Source organism: Schistocerca cancellata, chromosome 8, assembly GCF_023864275.1.
Source record: "Schistocerca cancellata isolate TAMUIC-IGC-003103 chromosome 8, iqSchCanc2.1, whole genome shotgun sequence".
Lineage (NCBI taxonomy): Eukaryota > Metazoa > Arthropoda > Insecta > Orthoptera > Acrididae > Schistocerca > Schistocerca cancellata.
In genome coordinates, this window is record NC_064633.1 from 78,034,765 (window position 1) to 78,061,847 (window position 27,083).

Sequence of the window (27,083 nt, forward strand, 5' to 3'; positions counted from 1 at the left end):
ACCATTCGCAACCGTCTCCATGAAGCTGGGCTACGGTCCCGCACACCGTTAGGCCGTCTTCCGCTCACGCCCCAACATCGTGCAGCCCGCCTCCAGTGGTGTCGCGACAGGCGTGAATGGAGGGACGAATGGAGACGTGTCGTCTTCAGCGATGAGAGTCGCTTCTGCCTTGGTGCCAATGATGGTCGTATGCGTGTTTGACGCCGTGCAGGTGAGCGCCACAATCAGGACTGCATACGACCGAGGCACACAGGGCCATCATGGTGTGGGGAGCGATCTCCTACACTGGCCGTACGCCACTGGTGATCGTCGAGGGGACACTGAATAGTGCACGGTACATCCAAACCGTCATCGAACCCATCGTTCTACCATTCCTAGACCGGCAAGGGAACTTGCTGTTCCAACAGGACAATGCACGTCCGCATGTATCCCGTGCCACCCAACGTGCTCTAGAAGGTGTAAGTCAACTACCCTGGCCAGCAAGATCTCCGGATCTGTCCCCCATTGAGCATGTTTGGGACTGGATGAAGCGTCGTCTCACGCGGTCTGCATGTCCAGCACGAACGCTGGTCCAACTGAGGCGCCAGGTGGAAATGGAATGGCAAGCCGTTCCATAGGACTACATCCAGCATCTCTACGATCGTCTCCATGGGAGAATAGCAGCCTGCATTGCTGCAAAAGGTGGATATACACTGTACTAGTGCCGACATTGTGCATGCTCTGTTGCCTGTGTCTATGTGCCTGTGGTTCTGTCAGTGTGATCATGTTATGTATCTGACCCCAGGAATGTGTCAATAAAGTTTCCCCTTCCTGGGACAATGAATTCACGGTGTTCTTATTTCAATTTCCAGGAGTGTATATGCTCCCTGGTTTTGCGAAGGACCTTTATTATTATATTAGCAGTGGACTTAGTTTTCAGCGTTCTCCTGTAACGCTACTAACCATTGTCGTCGATGCTGTTCTTTTCCGGCTTTCCCATAGTCCATGAGTCTCCTTCACACAATACTGCCTTCAGGCGTACAGTTTCAGAACGTTTTTCTCAGTTTAATGTCTATGTTTGATGGTATACGAGTCCTTTTGACGAGGAAGGCTCTGTTCTCCCGTGCTAGTCTGCTCTGTAATGGGTCTTCAGACGTACCTACGTTTTTAGTATTAGTGTCAGTAAAACGTATACAATGTTTTGATATAAAAACAATTTATACATGACAGAGAAACTCAGCATTTGATTCGTCCGATCATCTGAAAAGTGAAGCTCTCATGCAGTTGATGTAGGAACGATAATATTAGCAAACTCTTTATTTCGATAACATCTTAATTCCCACGATACAAATCCGTAGTGTGCATTCAGCATTATCAGTAGTTCACTCGGCATTTCAGGGGTAAACACAGGTCTGCAGACTATGGCTAAGGACACTGAGCCTTTCTGTTATTTGTTAGTGGGGTGTCTTTTTCCTTTCTGCCCTGCCACACTCGACTTGCTACGGATTTGTCGGCGGGGAGCGCGGCCAGTCTGTGAAGGTGAGCGTCTTTCCGACTGGGGTGTCGCAGGCGGTCAGGCTGCGACCCCACCCACGCAGGCAGGCCCTCTCCCAACCAGCTGCAGAATGTCCTGTGCTGGACGTAGCTAGTAATTTATGCAGTCCATTACCATACTCGACACTCCTCGGTTTTAATGCTAGTTTATTGTGTGGAAGTTAGACGATAAATCTGCAAATTTTAATATGTAAAAATATGAATGTTTATAATCAGACAGGATCGTAATCCCTTCCCGATATCATTCAGACTGCACATTGAACAAGCAGTAAAGATAACCGAAGAAATTTTTTTAAAGGGGATTAAAGTTTACAGAGAAGAATTAAAAACTTCAAAGTTAGCCGCTGAAATTGTAATCCCGTCAGAGACGGCAAAGGACTTGGAAACATTAGACGAACGGAATGGGTACTGATTTGAAGAGTTTAGAAGATAAATATCAACAAAAATTAAATACGGGTAATGTAATTTGGGTAGCGGAAAACAACTGATGGTGGCAGAAGTAGAGAGGATATAACTGCAGACTGGAAATAATAAGAAAAGCGTTTCCCACTTGTTTACATTGAATTTAAATTTACGTATTAGGAAGTATTTTCTGAAGGTGTGTATATGGAGTGTAGTCTTATACGGAAAGTGAAACACAGATGATAAGCAGTTCAGACAAGAACAAAATGAAGGTTTTGAAATGCGGCGTTACAGAAGAGTGCAGAAGATTAAATGGCTGCTTATAAGAATTAGTGAGAAAGTAGTGGATCGACTTTGGGATAAGTTACATTTCGTAATAAAAGAAGGGATCGGTTTGATAAGACACATCCTGAGGCACCAAGGCATCACCAGTTTGTTAGTGGAGGAAAGTTTGGGGGGTAAAATACGGCAAGAAGGTTCAAATAGCTATAGGTTTCAGTAGCTTTGCAGAGGTGAAGAGGCTTGAACAGGATAGAATAGAGTGGAGAGCTGCATCAGAGCAGTCTTTAGACTGCTGATCACAAACAGCTGCACACTAAAGCGCCTTACGTTTGGGGGAGGGGCGGGGTGATGCACTCGTTGTAGAGCAGGCAGCAGGGCGCTGCCTTCCCCTGCACAGCATGCGGGCACGTCGTGAGGCGCGGCGTCGGTTGAACAGAAACTCTCCACCCTTATCTCTGACATCTCTCTGGCCTAACACGTCCAAATCCTCTTCACCATTTAAATATGATACTGATGTGTACAGACTCGTCCTTCACCTAAGAATACATCCACTATTGAAGAACAACTTCAGTGGCGTTATGGAAAGTCGCCAAAGCTGACAAAACGGAGTTCTGCCCAGTAGTAGAGGTGTCGACAAACATTAACATGCTCAGAAGCAAATTACGACGTGTTAGCTGGGACCCATATCGACAGACTACTCCGGACATGGGATTCTTTTAAACCAGAAAGGAAGTAACAGTAATCACCGCAAATACCAAACCCTGACTTTTTTTACTGTCGTTGTGGACTTCCATCCAAGTCTATTTTCATGCAGCTCTCTATTCTAGACTATTCCGTGCAAGTCTATTCACCTCTGCGCAACGACTGCAATCTACGGCCATTTAAATCTGTTTACTGTAATGTACAGTTTTTAACCTCTTTTACCAAACTGACTATTCCTTGATATCTCAAGGTGTGTCCTTTGAGCCTAGCTTTAAGTTGTGGCATAAGACTCTTTTCTCTTCAGTTCAACTCAGCGCCTTTTCAGTAGCTGTTCGAGCTACCCTTTTATCTTCAGCATTGTCCTGAAGCATCACCGAGCTATGTGGGGTAGCATTTAACACGGTGGACTCGCATTCGGAAGGATGACGGTTCAAATCCCCATCCGGACACCTATATTCAGGTTTCCCGTGATTTCCCAAAATCGCTCCAGGCACATGCCGGGATGGTTCCTTTGAAAGGGCACGGCTGATTTCCTTCCTCATCTTTGAAACATTTCGAGCTTGTGCCCCGATGTCGACGGGACGTTAAACCCTGATCTTCCTTCCTTCCTTCCTTCCTTTCTTCCTTTAGCACCACATTTGAGAGGCCTCTGTTCTCTTCATGTCTATCAGGTTATTATCTACACTTCACTACCGCATAAGGATACACTTCGAACAATACTTCCACAAAATATTTTCAACATTTAGATGTTGTATTCTATATTGACAATGAGCACGTCCTCTATCACTGCTACATTAGGTCCCTCAAAACAACAGATAAGTTGTTGTTAAAAATTATATTTGCTGCCGTGGGAACATCTGCCCAATGAAACGGAACTCCCATGAAAGTGCAAGCGCAACGTATACTTGGCATTAAGAGTAAAAATATTTAAAACATTCTCAATTTGGATGGTCTGATGACGAGCTGTTCCCGGAACGCGTCAGCGAGTGTAATTTTTACGAAGTTGGGGTGTCGACTGTAGCGACCTAATAAGGCAGTGGTGTAAGACGTGCTCACAGTTTATACTGTATAAGCGTCGCAGTCATCCCGTACGATTTTGTGTCGCAAGTTAACTCGATATCAACAAATGTGTCTCTTTCCGAAATGTTTGTATTGCTATTCTCAGTCAGCATTTTAAGTCGTCTTTGCTTCCCTTAGTTTCAGTTGTTTTGCTACCGAGTTACAGGTAGCAAATCCCATGTACTACTTTCAGCGTCTCATTTCCTAATCTAAATCCATCAGTATCGCCTGACTGGATTCTACTGCAGTCCATCGCACGTATTGTTGTTCACCTTGTAATCTCTTTTCAGTACATTCTCCATTCCGTTCAACTGATCTTGTAAGCTGCTTGCTTTCTCTGACGGAAGTTGAATGTCTTAGAGAAACCTTCAAGGTTTATTTCTTCTCCTTTCACTTTCTTCTTCGAAACATGACAGTTTATAGTGGATATAGTTATTCACATGTTTATTGTTAACCGAAACCGGTATCGACCACCAGAATCTGATGGTCACCGGGTAATGCTTTGTGAAACCCGTGCAACAAAGCTTTACTTGCTGACCAGCTGGTGTTGCTTCTAATTGTTCTGATGGTGACCAGTGGTAGCCGATACCCTTTATGTTATAAAGCATTACCTTTCATTTTTTCAAAGACAGTATTCAGTGCAAAATAATCCCTTTAATGGTCTTTTGACTCCTATAGCTGCAGCGTACAATTTGAAGGTAAACCTTTCGCTCCCCGTATTTTGTCTCCAAAAATTTACGATTTGAAATGGAGTGTTTAAGTCAACGTTATCGAAAACTTTTCCAAAATCTGTCTAATAAATGTGGGTGTGCTATTAGTGAATCTATCTTCTAAGATAAGCCGTAGGATCAGTATTATTTCGCGAGTCACTAAGTTTGTTGTGAACCCTAACTTTCTTCTCCCTGATCAGCTTGTACCAGTCGTTCCATCGTCCTGAAGTTAATTCGTGTGGGTACTCTGCAACCATGACAGACGATTTGTTAGTTCACTAGCCAGTACTTGTCTTCTTCGGTATTCTTCCATTTTTCCTTGAAATCAGGTGGTATTTCGCCCGTCTCCGAACCCGGCGTATGTACGGGAACAGTTCTGTCGTGGTAGTATCTTCCAAGAATCTTAGTAATTCAGACGATCTACTCCAGGTTGACTCAGGTGTGATGTAAAATAAAATATTCCATTCGAAAAGGCTTAATACCTTTCAGAAGAGTATCTTTGACCTAAAAGTTTGTGCCAAAAATAAGTGAAAGATCGATGGTAAGACTCATTATATCTCTACTAGAAGGTATAAATAGTAAAATGAATTGTGGCTACTACAACGAATGCTGCAAAAGAAAGTCTCGAGACAGAATGGTGGCTGCACTGTAACTTATTTTTTCCTAGCTGGTAGGGACTGACTGTTGGGAGAATCGTTATTCGATACGGATGCCAATGCGGAGAGTAATTTTGTACGTCTGCAGTTGGGAGTCATTGAGAAAAGGGGAGGCAAAGCTTGGATTGTCGGAAAACGTTCCCAACTACGGGTGACTGATTTATTCCCTTTGTCGACAGTCTGAGGGATTTTCTCCGAACTCGGGCATAACGTGGCCTTCGTGGAAGCTGTCATTGCGCGTAGTTTTCAGTGGGTTTTCCATAAGGTCGTAAGGAACTTGTCCATAAATTAGTTTTACAAATCTGGTAAACTATGAGATGAGGACACTAAATAGAGAGTTGTTAGCTGCTGTAGAATCAGGGACTATGGCAAATACTAAAAAGAAGATAATATTAGTTGTTGACATTTGGCTTAATAGGAAAATGGTGAAAATTCAGTGGACTGTTAAGAAATGAGGAGATTCTCCACAGAGTGTAGTGTTTCACTTTTGCATAGTTGCACTATGGGTTACGTCACCGTCACGATACATCGTCCAGTTAGATATATTTATTTCAATGAACGATTGATAGATTTTGTTACTGTAACTATGCTGTAAACGTGAAGAAAGGAATATAATTCTTTCAAATACCCTATCTGAGACATAGAGATTACTGCAGGTTGATAAGCAGCCATGGAGGTACACAGCAATCAGTGGTTATTTCCGAGTAACATAGGAACGCAATCAACAACTGCAAGAAAATTATCCGACAGTGACGACATTTTTAAATTCCCTGATTCGAAGTGTCATAGTTCCAATTATTCAAGAAAAATTTTAATCAGTATAATCCTGCAGTACTGTAATATCTTCCGAAAAATATTGCTATACCGACCCACTGAGTAGAGGAAATAAAGCTACAAAGTTAATTAACGGACAAGACGCATCATTAAAAGTGCCCTTTCAGATCAACAGAGGTCGTGTAGCATTTTAAGAGTCGGCGAGGATAATTATATGCGGAAAATATCGATCAGAAAAGGGCATAAGACGTCAGGACATAAGTTCCATTGTAGTAGAGGTGGTCAGAGAGGGCAAAGGTGGTAGGAGAAGCAGAGACACGAATGCATCCAACAAATGAGGACATTGAGTGTACGAGCTACGGTGATACTAAGAGGTCAGGAGAAAGAGGAAGTTACGACTGAGGGGCGGTATGGTTCCAGAAATTTCTGTGGTTACACTGAGTCCGTGTAATCGGGAAATCGAGTAGGGAACAAGGTGGGTTTCGCGGCGGCAGATTTACTGTTGTAAGGGTAGACATGAAGTTGCGACTTTGAACACAAAGTGTTGGGTGAATGAGCCCAAGCTTACGTCATGATTCGGCAGAGAATTTTGAAGTGGATCAATTACCTGGAGAAAGTATTGGTCGAATAACAGGAAACGGACTTTGCTGGGATTATTACTCTGAGAATATACCGCACTGACTTTGTGGAATACTATTTCTTTACTAAGATTTACAAAGACGTTATGAAGAGCGAGAAAGAGATCCTTAGTGCCATACGTTCCCTGTTCAGTGGTAGAAACTTGGAAGTTATACGAGGGCAGTCCGACTGTAAAATGGAGGTCACTAACAGAGACAGAGCTTTAAAGGAAGGTAAGCTGTTGTGACTTCGTAGGCTTTCCCGGAGTGCGAATCGAATCGCCGATGTGAGCCTTCCCACACTGACACGGAACTTTATATACGTCAGGCTTCATTTTTCACAGAGCCGAATAGTACCATAACCTTGGTAGGTGGACGGGACACACTCTTCATGTTAAAAATCCTTAAAATTCTTCCACTCTTAAACGATATGCCTCCAACATGAGGGATAAAGGCCACAGATCTGTGCTCATCTTCCGAGTACTTCTAGGCATGGTCCAAACACCATAGCCAGACGAATCTTCGACTGAGAGTATCCATTTTCCTTGAAAACATCCGTAGAATGTGCAAGTTGTTGGGTTGAAATCTTCGAGTGGGAAATGGCATATGCTCTGCGTAGCAGAGTCCTAGGGAGGTCATTGTTTACAAAAAACAAGATGGTACTCTGGGACATAGTGTTCATCGAAAGCCGATACACACACACACACACACACACACACACACACACACACACACACACACACACACACGCCGATCGTTATTTGCATGCGAACAGTTGCCATCCACCATACCAACGCAAGGAAGTCCTTAGGACTATGGTACATAGAGCATATGCCATTTCCGACGTGGACAGTTTAACCCAAGAAATTGCACATTTGATGGCTGCTTTTAAGGAAAATGGATACTCCTGAGAAGCAGATTCTTCGGACTATGGAGTTTGCACCATCCCTGGACGTGTACGAAGAGAAGCACAGATTTGTGGCCTTTACCCCTTGTGCTGGTGGCGTACCGTTTAAGGTTGTAAAAATTTAAAGGATTTTTAACATTAACAGTGTGTTCCGTGCGCCTTACAACATTAGGGCACTATTTGGCTCGGTTAAAGATGATTTGGGGCTTAGTAAGTTTGGCGTATATAAAATTCCGTCTCAGTGTGGGAAGTCTTACATCGGCCGTCCAATTCGCACAGTTCAGGACCAGTGCGTGGAAGATCGCCGTCGTACGAGGCTACGACAGTCGTAATAATCGTCTGTAGCAGAACATTGTTTAAACGAGGGACACGGGATGAAATTTGACGATACGGTGATAGTTCCCAGTACTTCCGGTTTTTGATGGTTCAAATGGCTCTGAGCACTATGGGACTCAACATCTTAGGTCATAAGTCCCCTAGAACTTAGAACTACTTAAACCTAGCTAACCTAAGGACATCACACACACCCATGCCCGAGGCAGGATTCGAACCTGCGACCGTAGCAGTCCCGCGGTTCCGGACTGCAGCGCCAGAACCGCTAGACCACCGCGGCCGGCTCCGGTTTTTGAGACAGTGTTTAGAAAGACGCAATTGAAGTTAGGTTGGAAGACAACTTGATTAATAGAGACAATGGCTTTCCTCTTAGCAGGACGTCGACCCTTGTATTAAGCCTCATCAAAATAGAAAGTTCTACTGTTTCGCCAGTTCGAGTGTGAAAACAGTGTTTAAGTGCGATATATCGTTGCCGTCAGTGTTCGGTGCCACCTCCCCATTCTTTGAGGGCAGAACAGTGACGGGCAGGGCATGCGCCGTGGCCGTGTGCAGTACGGACACTTGGACAGGATGACGATCTGCAGCCGTGGTGTCAATTTTCAGCGGGACGCATTCGGCTGAAGATGGCGAACGGTTGGATTGCCGAAATATTGAATTAAGTTGATTATAGGATCCGACAGCAAACCCGAAGAGACTTTCAAGGTAAGCTATTGTTATCGAAAAGATTTCCTGGGACGTCAGCAGAAAGAGTGCTCTGACTAGGAGATGTCTCAGACTCTTTGCCATCTTCGATTTTCTTCTTCACACAGTGTTCTGACGTCAGTTCCCTCAAGCGGCACGACGCAGTTCTAAACAAAATCGAATAAAAATGCTTTCGGAACTTCAAATATTCTTGGGATTTGTTATGTACAAAACATTTCTAGGGTACCAACGTACAGTGTTTCGATAATTATCGCAGGTTCATGTCGCCATAATGGAGGTGGGTAGCGATCACTCGTCCTTCTCTCCAAAACAGACCAGGAAGGCTCGCTAACCCTAAGGTGTGGTGACGGGTGGCCAGTGGAGAGGCGCCAGTCCATCCTGGGGCCGACACGAGCTGTGCGGACAGGCCGCCCGTCGCCTCAGAACGCACTGCCACACACTGGACCTCACTACCTCCAGTGGTCACACGTTCCTTGCCAGTAAGGCGACCTTGCAGAGTAACCGTGGCGCTCACGACATGGCTGCCCGAATCATCACCGAACCCCCACCGTACTTCACTCTCGAGATGTAAGCTTGCTAAGAAGTCGGAAACACTGTGCCGCAAGACCCATCCCACCAAAGGACTTTCTTCCATTCCGCCACGGCTTCGGTTGCTGACAGCGTTGGCGAGTGTGCCATTTATTGCTGCTGTGACTTTTTCTTCTGTCGTCTTGTTTATTTCTCGTCCCGTCTGTTACGATCACTGTCTTACATGACAGTGTTCTCCCACTTTCCCTTCGATCGGTGCCCCTTAATATACCGACACCTCGGCTCCCTCGGTAGCGGAAGCACCCACCGTACGGGCACCAATAATTTTCCCACGTTCGGTTTCACTTCGCTCCGCCGTAGTGCATCCACTGCTACACGCAACACTGTTCTGACACTTGCAACGTGTCGAGGACGTTGCACAGTTGCCGTTCGTGGTCAAATACAGCAGCGCACCCTGCAGTCTTGCCTAGCATTTGCATTTATGTTCAGGTATTCATTTCTCGCTGTGTTTCCGTACTTTTTCCAACTCTTGTAGTCATTGGTAACTGAGTGCGTAGCGTAAAATGTTCGTATACGTGAAGTCGGTGGTTCAAATATCGTTGATAAAACTTATATTACTTATACTTATTTAATTCCCATGAATATTAACAAATAGAAATGGCCGGCCGGAGTGGCCGAGCGGTTCTAGGCGCTACAGTCTGGAACCGCGCGACCTGCACGGTCGCAGGTTCGAGTCCTGCCTCGGGCATGGATGTGTGTGATGTCCATAGATTAGTTAGGTTTAAGTAGTTCTAAGTTCTAGGGGACTGAAGACCTCAGAAGTTAAGTCCCATAGTGCTCAGAGTCATTTGAACCATTTTTGAAATGGAAACGCCAGTTGACAAATATTGAATCACAATTTCTCAACAAAATGTAAAATTTACTATTAAATACCTGCATATCGAAATGGCTAGTACCGCCCGGGTTCGATTGCTGGTACCTCCTCAGATTTCTCCTGAGATAGCGAGCTCTACTCAGCCACGTGACGCTAGATGAAGAGCTGCTCGAATAAAGAAGCAGCGGCATCATCAGGATCCGTGTACTGGCAATACCGGCTTGTGGAATTAGCGACAAGCGGATCGCGTGTTGTCCCACGACAATAGATGGCTCCTTGCTCGTGCTGTCTGCCGGCAGCAGTCGGAACACGTGTAAGGCCTGTTTACCTTTTTCATACTGGCCGTATAAAATAAAATTTGGTAAAGAAAAGGGAAATTCCTTGTAGGTAAATGAAAATTGTGTTTCCAGAGTGAAATTTTCACTCTGCAGCGGAGAGTATGTTGACACCAAACTTCCTGGCAGATTAAAACTGTGTGCCGGACCGAGACTCGAACTCGGGACCTTTGCCTTTCGTTGGCAAGTTCTCTTACCATCTGAGCCATTCAAGCATGACTCACGACCCCTCCTCACAGCCTTACTTCTGCCAGTACCTCTTCTCCAACTTTCCAAACTGCACGGAAACTCTCCAGCGAAACTTGCAAGACGGTACTCCTGGAAGAAAGGATATTGCGGAGACATGAGTTAGCCACAGTCTAGAGAATATTTTGAGAGTGAAATTTTCACTCTGCAGCGCAGTGTGCTCTGATATGAAATTTTAAAGGTGCAGGTCCCGAGTTCGAGTCTCGTTTCGGCACACAGTTTTGATCTACCAGGGAGTTAGAAAATTATCTTCATCAGTAACATTATTCAATTCTACGAACATAGAAACTATCTGGTTTTGTAAATGATGTTTAGTATATTTGCACCACATTTCAATTTCTTGCGAATACTAGCGTTTTCACGCTATTAGTAATTAAAATCAAAAATACGTTACCTTTATAAAAAGTTATGATTCGAAATTTATTAGTTGGCATTCCATTTGTTAATTATAGATTTAAAATAGAAAGTTGCTATCGGCGAGATTTAAACCACCTACCTCACGGATACAAAGGAAATTCTCTACTATTCAAACGCAATTTTTAAAATTTCTTTGAGAATTGCGTCGTAAAGCTTTAAAAAGGTGAAGAAACCCGAGGACAGCCACTCCGTAATGGCTCTGTGTGAGCCTGCCGATTAACAGTTGCGACAATGGTGCAGTTACGGCGCGTGGCGAGACCTTGTACCTCGCATACGCCTGGAGCGCGGTGCGCGTGTGCTTCCGTTAAGGAGAGGAGACCTGCATGTCGAAACGATACGGAGGCACAGTGTTCGGAAGACGACGGCAGCCACTTGGAACCCGCACAGTGTCATTTAAAATGTATGTGATAATCAACATTCGTTATTGTATACGCCAGTGTGGTTACGGGCCAGAAACGTTGTTGACGGGTGCAGGAAACTGTGGTGCACTTGTCGGTGGACACGCAGGGCTAAGGCGGCGCTCCAGTCTGTCTCACACACACACACACACACACACACACACACACAGCTAATAAAGTCTCGCCCGCTGAGCACAGCGTACGCCTGCGTGAAACCGCGACGCTCCGCCAACCTTGCGTACCGAGTCGGCCTACCAGAGCGAGCGCCTGGCCTTCCTCCACCCGCATCGCTTGCCTGTACAGCGCGTTGCCTAACCTCCAGGAGAGCCCTACTTCCAACGAACGTTCCATATCACCCGAGAGTTTGCAGGGGGCTCAAAAACTGATCGGGAAAAAATAGGAAGGAAGGCGTTTCAACAATTACCGGGAGAGTACGCAATTTCTCCTACCCCTCGTGTTCCTGTGTTCTGCTTGCGAAAAGAAGTCGTTCCCTCGGCCCGCGACCATAAACGCACGCTGTTGGCACTGTGTTAGTTCTACAGTTTAGTTTCGTCCAAGTAGTGTTATAAAGAAACGGCATGTTTATCACGGTTTGTGTCCCAATAGTGCGCCTACACAGCTCAATGGTCAGCAATGGAGTTACTGCTGCTACTTCGCTACAGTATTGTAGGATTTCAAAACTTAGCGAACTGGTGCTGAAGCAAATAGTCTGTTGGACCGAAGGCTTCCTACTTTTGCCGACTGAGGACTGGAGCGAGGCGTTACGGTGGAGGAAGCAAGCAGGAATGTTTGGGGGGAGGGGGGATACGTAATTTACTTGTCCCTCCAGTCAGTAGTTTCGCAGTTCCAAAGTTTTGTTTGGTACGATGTGCTGTATAAATAAAAAGGAGTTCTGGAATAAATCTCCTGCGACTAATTGACACAGTAACTGCAGTTGTTCGTCCCAGCCGGTCACTAGTTGCAGTGCTAAGCATTTGGTGTCGTAAGACCACTGGAAGCATGCGTTCCTTATGCATTAAGTGTGTTGTTATTCTAGCACGAATGCAACATTGTCGCACACTAAAGCACCGAAAGGCTTAAATTTCTTTGGTAATCACTGTGCTAAACTTATATTTCACGAATTTCTTGTGTAACACCTCACTGGATAGTCAAGCTTGCTGCTCTTCATTTTTATTAAACCTGTTTACAAAATTATAATGGTTCAAATGGCTCTGAGCACTATGGGACTTACCAGCTGAGGTCATCAGTCACCTGGAAATTAGAACTACTTAAACCTAATTAACCTAAGGACATCACACACATCCGTGCCCGAGGCAGGATTCGAACCTGCGACCGTAGCGGTCGCGCGGTTCCAGACTGAAGCTTCTAGAACCGATCGGTGACACCGGCCGGCACAAAATTATGAACTTAGCTAAACCTACGTAGAGAAAATTGTAGAAAATCAATTTTATATATGATGGGGAGTGGGGAGAGCACCTTTCGTACATCTGCGAGGAGCACAGGATCACCTCAGTACTGCGCTGCCATACATATAAAATTATTTTTTCTGAAAATATGTGCGTGGGTCGTAGCCAAATTACATGAAACATGAACGGTAGGCAGTTCAGAAATGAAGACAATAGAAACTAATGAAACACGTCGCAGAAGACTTTAATTGGTGTTGATTCGTTTATTAGCCGCAATACACTGATTACCAGAACACTAGTGCAGTAACCCAAATTAAGTCCAGGCGTACTCGACTCTGAGCTTGTAGCACTATTATCGATTATGAGTGGTTGTTGTTGTTGTTGCGGTCTTCAGTCCTGAAACAGTAAAGCTGTAATTAAGTGTATATAACTATGAAGTATTTATTCCTGACGCGTTAAGTTCTTTGAATTGTTGGAGGGGAATGGAAAATTGTGATGCATATTTTGTTTTAACTTAACAGTGTGCTAAAATAATGAAACTTTATTAAATATGTCTGTTTGTGAGAACAAAATTGTATATAGAAAATTGGTTCATACTTGGGATCTTGTATCGTGAAATAGAAAAGACGTAGGAAGCCCCCTACACTACAGAAGGGGCTTGGCGCGCGAAGAAAGGTGGAAGTGGCGGTTGATTTGGGCGGCAAGAGAGAGAGAGAGAGAGAGAGAGAGAGAGAGAGAGAGAGAGAGGACGTTAGGCAGTCAGTGGCCAGCAGTCGCGTAGTCAACACCGCAGGTGCCAAGTTAGGCGTTCTGAAACCAAATCTATGACGGAATGAGCTCGGATGTGGATCCGGTTATAAAATGGTGTTCTCGCATTTGGAAAGGCTCTAAAGATGATGAATACGTCGGCAAGAAGAATTAAATAGAGCTTAAAAACGGCAGAAGGAGACCTGATAGCCATCACGTGCTTGCCACCTCTATTGCGCCACTGCTTCACCTACTCTGGAAAATAGATATGTACGCCAGTATGAACCAGTATGCTTGTGTGTGCTTTTGCAATAATAATTCAAGTGTTGCAAAATTTGTGTTTTAACTTTGAAATAGTCATCTACATGATACCAAGCAGTGTCCTATCCTAAAAGTGCTAAAGACCGAGTATCCTGTTTATGAAGAACTGCAAATTTGTTTCTATTTAAATGTGCCTAAGTTTCAGTTTCAAAGTACTTAAAAGTTGCTAGTTAAGTCATTTGTTTCATAGATAAAGAGAGAGGCACCTTATTTTAAATTTGTTAAAAAGCTTTATTTTGCTTTGGATTGCTACTACTGTAATTGTGTCAAAGTTTAGCGCTAAAGGGTATAAACGTTGATAGTTAAAACTACTTGCTTCACAAGTAGTAAAAGAGGCACATAATCTTGAACCTACGGAAAACTTAACTAGAATTCATTTCCGAAGCTAAACAAGAATATTGCTAGTGTAAATTATTATAAATCATTGAGGGCTAAGTAATCTTAAGTGGGGTTGTGGTTCAGCATTTATGTGATGCAAATTGTTTCTGAAATGTGTGCATAGTTGCTTATAAAGGAAGGGACAGTTTAAGGGCCCCGCTTTAACCTTTGCTACAAGGAGAAAGTTAATTTGAATATGGTCCTTGTCAATGAAATCTGGAACATTTCCACAGTAGAGTGGACATGAAGTGTCTTAGTACAGTGTTAATTTACTGCATTTGTGATTTGTATGTGTTAGTCCGGGCCACTTAGCTCGTCATGTCTTTGAGAACCTTTTGTGCTGAACTAATTAATGGTTGAGGTGGTAATTGTAGTTAACAGGAGTAAAGTCTCTTTTACATTTCTGTGATTGCTAAGCTATGCTATTTATAGCTACTGCTATCCACTATGCATTTCGCCTGGTAGTTGTGTGTGTTCATTGCACTTTACTAAGACAGAATTTATGAAAGTCCCTTTTGCAAGTGTATATTTAAATCCGCTGAAAATAATGTTTTCGCATTATTATGTCTAATTAGGCTGGCGACCGTTTATTGTTTCATTTAAGGGAGCTTTATTGCTATCATTTCTTACAAAATTAAAGTCTTTCTGCTTTCTGCTAATTTCCATAGTAACGAAATTTATGTCCGATACCCGATCGGTTGGTAGGACATGTTCTGAGGCATCAGGGGATCACAAATTTAGCATTGGAGGGCAGTGTGGAGGGTAAAAATCGTAGAGGGAGACCAAGAGATGTATACACTGAGCTGATTCAGAAGGATGTAGGTTGCAGTAAGTACTGGGAGATGAAGAAGCTTGCACAGGATAGAGTAGCATGGAGAGCTGCATCAAACCAGTCTTAGGACTGAAGACCACAACAACAACAACCCTCTGTCCATTAGGTTAACACACGGTCAAACAATTCAGAATTCCTGCCAGAGGGTAACACTTACTGTATGTTAAGGTCATATATGGCACAACGTACGTACAGGTGTTATAAGCTGTAGGTGAGAGTCGGGGCGGCACAGTAAACCTCTCAACGTCCAGTCCCGTCGCAGTGGTTGCCGCAGAAGTAACAGCCGGCTGACAGCGCCTGCTCATGGAGTGAGAACAATACTCAGGTGGTAGGCGTGTTGGCGACTTTATGCCGACCCGCAAAAAACTCATTGGCGCCACGTGATTGTGTAGTTGTTTGGCGCGTTGCTGATGGTGGGACGGCAAAAACCCAGCAGCACTCATCTACCTCCGAATCGCTGAATACAACAGTTGAGATATTGTCAAATGGAAGCTTGCGACCTTATAAATGTTCATATAGTAAATTATTATATCAAGATCTCCGAATTACTACAAAAGTCCGCATTATCGATTTCGGCATGTTATCATTTTCAGAGTGATAAAAATCGTCAGTTTCGTCATGACGATAATCTCTAGCTATATACACATTGAACACAATTAAAATGGTATGAAACATGCTTAATAAAACATGCATCACGTAGTTACATACTAAAAACGTCATTCTCTTTGATCGTGTGACAGTTTTTTCATCGTTTTCTTCTTCTTCTTCTTCTTCATCTTCTTCTCCCTCTTCCTCCTCCTCCTTCAAATGTTACGTATTTTCCTGTTACAGCCTCTCTTTCAGTCACCTATTATCTAAGGTTAGATTCTATTTGACCTCTCCACCTGTTTCTTCCTGTATGTAATCGTTTTTTTCCATACTGATCGATAATTCATTAGTATTTTGGGCATTCTATTTTCATTCAGTCTTGTGACATGATTTTTCCATTTATTTCTATTCTCCTTGATGTGTTCATTGATACTTTTAATTCCTAGTTTATTCCTTATGATATCCGATAATCTATAGACAGCTGTTCTTATTAAAAATCTCATTACCACAGTTTGGTTCTTTGTTCATTTCCAGTTGTTTTTGTCAAGTTTCTCAGCCGTAAATTATGAACGATATAGTCATTGTTTTGTGGAACTTTGTTAGGGTTTCTTTCTCACCTTTTTAGCCAACATTCTGTATGTGGTCTCATCAACGTAACCGAAATTTTTGAATTTTTCTCGCTATATCTTTTTCGTTTGTGAAGGAGATTCTATTTCCCAAGAAGTTGAATTCTTCGGACTGTTTTTTGGTCATTGGTTACAATTTTACGTGAGACCTTTAAAACAGCTTATTTTCGTTTTTTGGTTAGACATGACGAGATGCATACTTTATTGACATATTTTATACATTTCATGTGCATATCACTAGAATTTATACATCGTGTTGAAACTGTGGATTAATTGTTACATGTGAAGATGGCAGTAGTATGCTGAAAGCGATAATACGAATGTTTGTAGTAATTCGGGAATCTTTACGTAATAAATTACAGTATTTACAGTAGAATGTAAAAGATGAGATGGCTTAATCTAGTAACTGAGCAACTGAAAAATATAAACTGAATTGAATCGGACACAAAAGAGATTTATGGCAACACTTGACTAAAAGAAAGAAGGGGGTTGATAGTACATACTGTGAGGCATCAACGAATGGTTAATTTTCTTATGGCGGTAAAAACTGCAGAATACTAAGGCCACACTAAAGTGAAACGTTTCAAGTGGATGGAAGTTCCAGTAGCTATACACAGGGAAAGCGGTTTGTACGGGATAGTCTACCGTGGTGAACTGCATCAACTCAGTTGCAACGACGCAACTTTGTTTTATTGTGACGGTGCCTTTGATCTGATATGTGTTACGTTTATCGATAAAGGCATAGTGTGGTCCACATGTTGCCTAGGTTGTTTCAACTACGCTGAAAAAGTCTCGGTGGGAGGCCCTTAAACATCCTCCACACAGTCCCGAACTCTCCCTGTCTGGTTTCCGTGTATTTGGAGCCGTCAAGAAGGCCTTCCGCGGCCGTCGCTTTGCTTCGGACAAGGAGGTGCACAACTGGATAGACATGGGAAGACTGTTCGATGCAGGCAAAACGGCCAACAAACTGTTGCGCTTACGGCCGTTACTCTCTCTCTATACAGGGTGGTCCACTGATCGTGACCGGGCCAAATATCTCACGAAATAAGCGTCAAACGAAAAAAACTACAAAGAACGAAACTTGTCTAGCTTGAAGGGGGAAACCAGATGGCGCTATGGTTGGCCCGCTAGATGGCGCAGCCATAGGTCAAACGGATATCAGCTGCGTTTTTTTTAAATAGGAACCCCCATTTTTTATTACATATTCGTGTAGTACGTAAAGAAATATGAATGTTTTAGTTGGACCACTTTTTTCGCTTTGTGATAGATAGTCACAAACATATCGCTCACAATTTTAGACGAACAGTTGGTAACACGTAGGTTATTTAAATTAAAATACAGAACGTAGGTACGTTTGAAAATTTTATTTAAGTTGTTCCAATATGATACATGTACCTTTGTGAACTTATCATTCTTGAGAACGTATGCTGTTACAGCGTGGTTACCTGTAAATATCACATTAATGTAATAATTGCTCAAAATGATGTCCATCTACTTTGATGCATTTGGCAGTACGTGTAACGACATTCCTCTCAACAGGGACTAGTTCGCCTTCCGTAATGTTCGCACATGCATTGACAATGCGCTGACGCATGTTGTCAGGCGTTGTCGGTGGATCACGATAGCGAATATCCTTCAACTTTCCCCACAGAAAGAAATCCGGGGACGTCAGATCCGGTGAACGTGCGAGCCATGGTATGGTGCTTCGACGACCAGTCCACCTGTCATGAAGTATGCTATTCAATACCGTTTCATCCGCACGCGAGCTATGTGCCGGACATCCATCATGTTGGAAGTACATCGCCATTCTGTCATGCAGTGAAACATCTTTTAGTAACATCGGTAGAACGTTACGTAGGAAATCAGCCATCATCGATAAAATGGGGGTCAATTAACCTTCCTCCCATAATGCCACACCATACATTAACCTGCCAAGATCGCTGATTTTCCAATTGTCGCAGCCATCGTGGATTTTCCGTTGCCCAATAGTGCATATTATTCCGCTTTACGTTACCACTGTTGTTGAATGACGCTTCGTCGCTAAATAGAAAGCGTGCAAAAAATCTGTCATGGTCCCGTAATTTCTCTTGTGCCCAGTGGCAGAACTGTACACGACATTCAAAGTCGTCGCCATGCAATTCCTGGTGCCTAGAAATATGGTAGGGAAACAATCGATGTTGATGTAGCATCCTCAACACCGACGTTTTTGAGATTCCCGATTCCCGCGCAGTTTGTCTGTTACTGATGAGCGGATTAGCCGCGACAGCAGGTAAAACACCTACTTGGGCATCATCATTTGTTGCAGGTCGTGGTTGACGTTTCACATGTCACTGCACGCTTCCTGTTTCCTTAAATAACATAACTATCCGGCGAATGGTCCGGACACTTTGGATGATGTCGTCCAGGATACCGAGCAGCATACATAGCACACGCCCGTTGGGCATTTTGATCACAATAGCCATACATCAACACGATATCGACCTGTTCCGCAATTGGTAAATGGTCCACTTTAACGCGGGTAATGCATCACGAAGCAAATACCGTCCGCACTGGCGGAATGTTACGTGATACCACGTACTTATACGTTTGTGACTATTACAGCGCCATCTACCACAAAGCGAAAAAAGTGGTCCAACTAAAACATTCATATTTCTTTACGTACTACACGAATATGTAATAAAAATGGGGGTTCCTATTTTAAAAAACGGAGTTGATATCCTTTTGACCTATGGCAGCATCATCTAGCGGGCCAACCATAGCGCCATCTGGTTTCCCCCTCCAAGCTAGACAAGTGTCGTCTTGCGGTACCTGTTGAGGTATTGGCCAACCTGTACTCATTCCCATCTGTCTGTTACGTAAAAATCGACGCTATAGACAGTGCAGCATATGATTACCTTGCATCATGATACATCCTTCAGCCTTTCTTAGCACTCAATCACGCTATTGTAACGTCTGCATATTGTCGATCTGTTGAGCATACACCAATGCCTTTAAATGTGGAAAATGGGATTGTGCTTCGTCTTGAAAATGGGACGGTGCTCAGTGGTGCACAAACTACAGTCGTCGTCTTTCCGCAAGGCTAACGTTCCCCAACAGTGCTGGGACTTCACAGTGCAGAAATCGGCGATACACGGAATTTGTTAATGTGTTTGGTAAAGCTTATAGCCCTGTGAATCTGTTACCTACCATTTTTGTTCATTCATTGACACTGAAGCAATCCTGATGCTTCACCTCCATAATTGCTCGAGGATTTGCTTCTGCTTACTGGTACGTACTGTGGTAATTTACTGTGCCATCTTCTGTGAATCCTGCATCTACAAGTACCACACATTACTCGCCGAAAGCAAAACTGTTTACATCGCAACAAGAACATTCCTTCCAGTTTTGACAGATATTAAATCTTGTAGGAACATGTGACTATGTTAAATAAAACGTATGTGTTCTTTCATACTCGTTGTGCCCCTGAGAGGCGGCAGGACGTAGGTATTCTACAGCGCGCTCACACCTTGTGTGTTGCCTATATTCCAGGAATCTGATCGGCATGAAAGTGGTCAAACGTAAAGCTCCTGATTCGTTTCTAAAAATATCATTGTCCACTTAGAACACTCGTGAGTAATTCTTGTTAAAAATCACTCTTATCAGTTTTCTGGGATAGGCAGTATGCAGCACACCTGTTTAGTAGACCCTGCTAGTTTGATGACACCTCGTCGTCCCAGTGCCGGCGAATACTAAAGGATGCCTAGTGTTGCCGGAAGGCGTCAGAGAACGTTTTGTATCTGACAAAAGATTGTTCCCCATAGACCTGTACAACAAATACTTTGAAAAACCCTCTATGTTACAGAACGAATATTTCACTCTGCAGCGGAATCAGAGCTGTTTTGAAACTCAATAGTAGATTAAACCTGCCGGGACTTAAATCGGAATCTTTCCTCCCGTGGGCATGCCGCTGTCGACTGAGCTGTGCAGGCGTGAATCGCGATCCGACCTCATGGTTTCACTGCTACCAAAAATAAAGCTGTGATGACAAGCAGTAAGTTGTCCCCGTATAGCTCAGCCAGCAATAGCGCGGCCCGCGGAAGGGAGTGTTCCGGGTTTGAGTCCCGGCTCGACACGTATGTTTTATCTGAGAGGAAGTTTCAATACGTTCCTCTTGGTCTTCATCCACATGACCACTGCGGTCTCCGAAAGTGTTTCCTCCTCTTTTGGCATATTTTCTAAATGAGCATTTAGGTTCTTCCCAAACTCCAGTTTCCGCGCTTCCTGACAGTTGACTTGAGGTGCGCAGACAACTGTGACACACACGCGGTGTTATTTATCCAGTATTGTTTTTACTACGATATTCGTTGGTGCAGGCAACATCTGCCGATTGCTGAAGTCTCTGTCCAAGATTATTCAGACTCTATTTCTGATATTGTCGATTCATATTATAAATGAACCTGAAAGCTTTTTCAATCTCCCTCTAACTGGTCCATTTCCTTCTTGTCTCTTGAACACAGCGAGTATTTATGTGAGATCTTTCTAGTGCTGTCCTGCATTCAGCATTTCGTCTCGTCACAGCAGCAGTTTTCCCTCTGGCAATAAATACCTCTTTTGATGGAGCACTAGTGCTTGTTTTATCATCATTTACGGTGTACACCCTAGCATTTACCCCTTACGTATCGTCGCCTAAAGGGAACGCTTAAGACTTCTCACTTCTCCTGTTTGTTCTGCTGCTCTTCTTTCCAATCAACCTTTTGACTAGTTTGTTTCTATCTTCAGTTTTTTACTATACCGTGTTAATGTTTTAAAATCCACATAACTACGCACCAGACGTTTTTTAGGTTCTTTTACGTATCCTCATATTTGTGTACGCCCTAGTCTTTTTTTGTCCTCTACTACTCCATATAGCGTCAAGTTAACTATTGCCGAACATCACTGCAGACGTCCACTAAAGGTCCCTTTTAGTGGCTCGTTATTAGTGTCAAACGTGACCTATGATTTTACGCTCGGCTGCCACATGACAAGAAACAATAGAAATTATTTTTGGTGAGTCGGCCATCGCTATACCTACCACAGATTTGGATTTTCATGCTCGTATGTGATGTCATAAGGAATGAATTTATGGCCGCAACACATTGACCACTTTTTGGAGGAACGCATGGTACACTCTTAAAAACATCAATGCAAAATTACACTCCTGGAAATTGAAATAAGTACACCGTGAATTCATTGTCCCAGGAAGGGGAAACTTTATTGACACATTCCTGGGGTCAGATACATCACATGATCACACTGACAGAACCACAGGCACATAGACACAGGCAACAGAGCATGCACAATGTCGGCACTAGTACAGTGTATATCCACCTTTCGCAGCAATGCAGGCTGCTATTCTCCCATGGAGACGATCGTAGAGATGCTGGATGTAGTCCTGTGGAACGGCTTGCCATGCCATTTCCACCTGGCGCCTCAGTTGGACCAGCGTTCGTGCTGGACGTGCAGACCGCGTGAGACGACGCTTCATCCAGTCCCAAACATGCTCAATGGGGGACAGATCCGGAGATCTTGCTGGCCAGGGTAGTTGACTTACACCTTCTAGAGCACGTTGGGTGGCACGGGATACATGCGGACGTGCATTGTCCTGTTGGAACAGCAAGTTCCCTTGCCGGTCTAGGAATGGTAGAACGATGGGATCGATGACGGTTTGGATGTACCGTGCACTATTCAGTGTCCCCTCGACGATCACCAGTGGTGTACCGCCAGTGTAGGAGATCGCTCCCCACACCATGATGCCGGGTGTTGGCCCTGTGTGCCTCGGTCGTATGCAGTCCTGATTGTGGCGCTCACCTGCACGGCGCCAAACACGCATACGACCATCATTGGCACCAAGGCAGAAGCGACTCTCATCGCTGAAGACGACACGTCTCCATTCGTCCCTCCATTCACGCCTGTCGCGACACCACTGGAGGCGGGCTGCACGATGTTGGGTCGTGAGCGGAAGACGGCCTAACGGTGTGCGGGACCGTAGCCCAGCTTCATGGAGACGGTTGCGAATGGTCCTCGCCGATACCCCAGGAGCAACAGTGTCCCTAATTTGCTGGGAAGTGGCGGTGCGGTCCCCTACGGCACTGCGTAGGATCCTACGGTCTTGGCGTGCATCCGTGCGTCGCTGCGGTCCGGTCCCAGGTCGACGGGCACGTGCACCTTCCGCCGACCACTGGCGACAACATCGATGTACTGTGGAGACCTCACGCCCCACGTGTTGAGCAATTCGGCGGTACGTCCACCCGGCCTCCCGCATGCCCACTATACGCCCTCGCTCAAAGTCCGTCAACTGCACATACGGTTCACGTCCACGCTGTCGCGGCATGCTACCAGTGTTAAAGACTGCGATGGAGCTCCGTATGCCACGGCAAACTGGCTGACACTGACGGCGGCGGAGCACAAATGCTGCGCAGCTAGCGCCATTCGACGGCTAACACCGCGGTTCCTGGTGTGTCCGCTGTGCCGTGCGTGTGATCATTGCTTGTACAGCCCTCTCGCAGTGTCCGGAGCAAGTATGGTGGGTCTGACACACCGGTGTCAATGTGTTCTTTTTTCCATTTCCAGGAGTGTATAAACGACGGGAGGTTAGGAGGTGTGACCGTGTGCGTAGCACCCATCTCATCTCCCTGTTCCCGTCTTTTAATAATAGTATGACAATATTCATTTTTATCAATAGCGAGATGTGCCTGTTTTGTATTCGAAGAAATAGCCCTTATAATTACAATCACCAATTCCAACCCTTATAAACTTTAGTTGCCATTTACTCTCGTCACTGCTTTTACAATACTATTTTAACTCTGGTTAGTACCATTCTCGAAATTTTCTCGTGATAAATACAAGATCTTAAACGACACATCCTATAGAACGATTACTGTTTATTTTTATACACACGTGATTGATTATTTCCGACACTTGGTCCATTTAAACCCGAATGCAATTTCTTTAACTACTTCTTATTACTGTCTTTTCTCCTAAATTCCTTAATGTCCTTACTCTCATCACATTTCCAGTTCTTACCTACTGCCCACGTTTATTTCATTTCAGTCTTCACAAATTTCCACTCCACATTCGGCTACCTCCACTTGAAACCTGGTTTACTGATTCGCTCCATTAACACTCGATTATTTGTACATATTCATGCTCAAACTGAAAAACTCGCATCATTAGCTAACGCCTGTCTCGTAAAGAACTTGGCTCCCACTCGATGTGGTACATGTACAATATCCAGCCATGCAACTGGCCAGATCGGGTTCTTCATCTCACCACTCACCACTCATCACTCAAACTTTTGAAGCTGTTGTCTGATGCCTTCTTCCCCCACACTAACAGAATGAACCACTCTCCAAGAATGTTATTCAAATTTTTTCTGCCTCAGCTTGAATTTGGGCAGTTATTCTTCAATATCTACAACACGCTGGATTCTTCTGAGTCATCAATTTTCAAATCCGTTCCACAGCTCCAAATGTGCAACTATCTCCTACACAGAAGGCAAGAAACCTGAGATCGGATCCCTTTGACTGGAAGCCCCAGAAAGACGCCGCAGAGTTGTGACCCATTGACTGAAAGGAGCACATTACGTGTTGGGTACAGGGTGAATCAGAACTCCGGCGACAAACTTTCAAAGGTTGTTCAGAGATATTTTCTGGAGCCCACGACTTAAATCTTCAACTACATACATACTCTGCAAGTCAAAGTACGGCGCGTGGCACAGCGCACCCTGTACCACTGGCAGTCATTTCCTTTCCTGTTCCACTCGAAAATAGAGCGAGGGAAAAACGACTGTCTATATGGCTTCGTATGATGCTTAATTTCACGTATCTTCGTGATCTCAATACGCAGCGTATGTTGGCGGCAGTAGGATCGTTCTGCAGTCAGCTTCAAATTGCGGTTCTCTAAATTTTCTCAATAGTATTCCTGAAAAAGGAAGTCTCCTCCCCTCCGAGGATTCCCATTTACATTCGCGAAGCCTCTCCATAACACTTGTGTGTTGATCGAGCCTAGTGGTAACAAATGTAGCAGCTCGCCTGTGAATTGCGTCGATGTCCCAAAAACTGGAGCAGGTCTCAAGAGTAGGTCGCATTAGCGTCCTGCATGCCGTCGCCTTTACAGATGAACCACACTCTCCTACCTGGAAGTCTCCCAATGAACCGAAGTCGACCATTGGCCTTCCCTACGACATCCCTCACACGCTTGTTCCACTTCATATCGCTTTGCAACGTTACGCCCAGATATTTAAACGACGTGACTGTGTCAAGCTCAACACTACTAACGCTGTATCCGAATGTGTTTTTCCTATTCATCCGCACTAACGTACATTTTTCTACGTTTAGAGCTAGCTTCTATTCATCATACCAACTAGAAAGTTTGTCTGAGTCATCTTATATCCTCCTACAGTCACTCAGCTTCGATACCTTTTCGTACACCACAGCGTCATCAGGAACAAGTGCAGATTGCTGTCCGCCCTTTCCGCCAGGTCATTCATGTACATAGAAAATAACAGCAGTCTTATCACACTTCCCTGGGACACTCCTCAGATAACCACTCGCCGTCGAGGACAACATGCTGTTGTATTACTTAGGGAGTCATCGGGCCACCCACATACCAGGGAATCTGTTTCACATACTCGTACCTTAGTTTACAGTGTGCTGGTGGCTGACCGGACGCTTCGCTGTTCTGCCGCAGGCGTGGCGGGGTCTGCGCGGCGGCGGCCGACCACGGCGCCGGCGATGACGCCGACTTCAGCGGGGGCGGCGGCAGCGGCGGCTGCGGGGGCGGTGACGGGCACGGGGCTGGCGCGCGCGGGCAGTGGCCGCTGGCGGCGCTCCGGGGGCGGCTGGGGCGCGCTGCACGACGGCGGGCCCGCCTCGCTGCCCCCGGGCACGCCCCCGCAGCCGCAGCCGCTGCCCGAGACCGAGCAGGAGTGCGCCGAGGTGTTCCAGGAGCGCATCCGCGCCGCGCACGGCCGCCAGCTGCTGCCGCTCGTCGAGGACCTCGCCGACTGGATCAACAAGACGCTCGGTGAGTCCGGCGGCTGGCTGGCTGGCTGCAGGCAGCCAAAACTCGCGCCGACTCACAGGCGCGAGCGGCGGATTGCGTAGATACGTCGCACGGGTGACCGATAGCTGCGTAGACTGCACGTGTGTGCGCAAACTGCAGCGCCGATCGCTGGTCGCACGGGAATCCTACGCAATCCGACGACTCGCACGCGAGTCGTGCACGCAATATGGCTGCCTAGACGGCTACCAGCGGTGTGTGGAAGTATGGCCACGACTCTCTTCTGTAGTTACCGGGGCTATTCGGAAGTCAGATCCGATGGGGTGCGAAATGGAAACCAAAGTGAAAATCCGATGAAGCTTTGTACACACGTGTCTCTAGAACGCCCGTCTATCGCGTCACGCCGCTCCTCTCAGTTTTGAGTGTACAGCGACCACGTAAAGGTGCGCAGGGCACTAGGTGTTTCCCGCAGAGTACGAGGGCGCGGTGTGAGATTTCGCCTGATGCCATGCAGCCCACATAACGTAAGTGCCACACGTTTCCTTCTGCATGACAATTCTCGGCAGCGCTCTCAAGGGGCAATAACGACGCTCCTGCGGCATTTTCGATGGGTGGTGTTTGATCGCCCGCAGTTCACTCTCCCTGAGTTTCGTCTCTGCTCACATCAACCGCTAGCTATGAAGACAACTTTCTGGCAGAGACAACGAGCTGTAGACCAGCGTAGAGAATTGGCAGCAAGCACAGGCGACTTGCTTCTGCGACGAGTGTTTCGGAACGTTGGTACAACGCTTCACAAATGTCTAAATCGGAGCGGCGACTGTGTAGAGAAGTAGCTGGAAGGTGTAGTTAAGTGTTGCAAATAAAACAGTTTTTATTTTCACAGTGGTTTCCATTTTCCCACCGATCGTTTTGTTTCGTTTCCCTTCGCCCTCCTTGACTGAGCAACTTACGTTAGAATTCGTTGTAACCCGGGGAACTCGAACTACCGGGTGATCACAAAGTCAGTATAAATTTGAAAACTTAATAAACCACGGAATAATGTAGATAGAGAGGTAAAAATTGACACACATGCTTGCAACGACATGGGGTTTTCTTAGAACTAAAAAAAAGTATTGCTAGACACGTGAAAGATCTCTTGCGCGCGTCGTTTGGTAATGATCGTGTGCTCAGCCGCCACTTTCGTCATGCTTGGCCTCCCAGGTCCCCAGACCTCAGTCCGTGCGATTATTGGCTTTGGGGTTACCTGAAGTCGCAAGTGTATCGTGATCGACCGACATCTCTAGGGATGCTGAAAGACAACATCCAACGCCAATGCCTCACCATAACTCCGGACATGCTTTACAGTGCTATTCACAACATTATTCCTCGACTGCAGCTATTGTTGAGGAATTATGGTGGACATATTGAGCATTTCCTGTAAAGAACATCATCTTTGCTTTGTCTTATTTTGTTATGCTAATTATTGCTATTCTGATCAGATGAAGCGCCATCTGTCAGACATTTTTTGAACTTATGTTTTTTTTTTGTTTTGTTCTAATAAAACCCCATGTCATTCCAAGTATGTGTGTCAATTTGTACCGCTCTATCTACATTATCGCGTGATTTATTCAGTTTTCAAATTTATACTGACTTTTTGATCACCTGGTACTCTGAGAAGCGAAGTGGGCACCAGAGTTGCCATTAAATTAAGAA

At 45.0% G+C, this 27,083-nt stretch overlaps 1 protein-coding gene across 1 annotated transcript in view; it reads left to right on the forward strand.

Moving 5' to 3' along the window:
• LOC126095368 (uncharacterized) overlaps positions 1-27,083 on the forward strand; it is a 561,268-nt gene that overhangs the window by 279,998 nt on the left and 254,187 nt on the right. Inside the window, exon 5 of the mRNA XM_049910174.1 lies at positions 25,080-25,415. Coding sequence (XP_049766131.1) covers positions 25,080-25,415 — 336 coding nt within the window. The remainder of the gene's footprint in view (positions 1-25,079; positions 25,416-27,083) is intronic.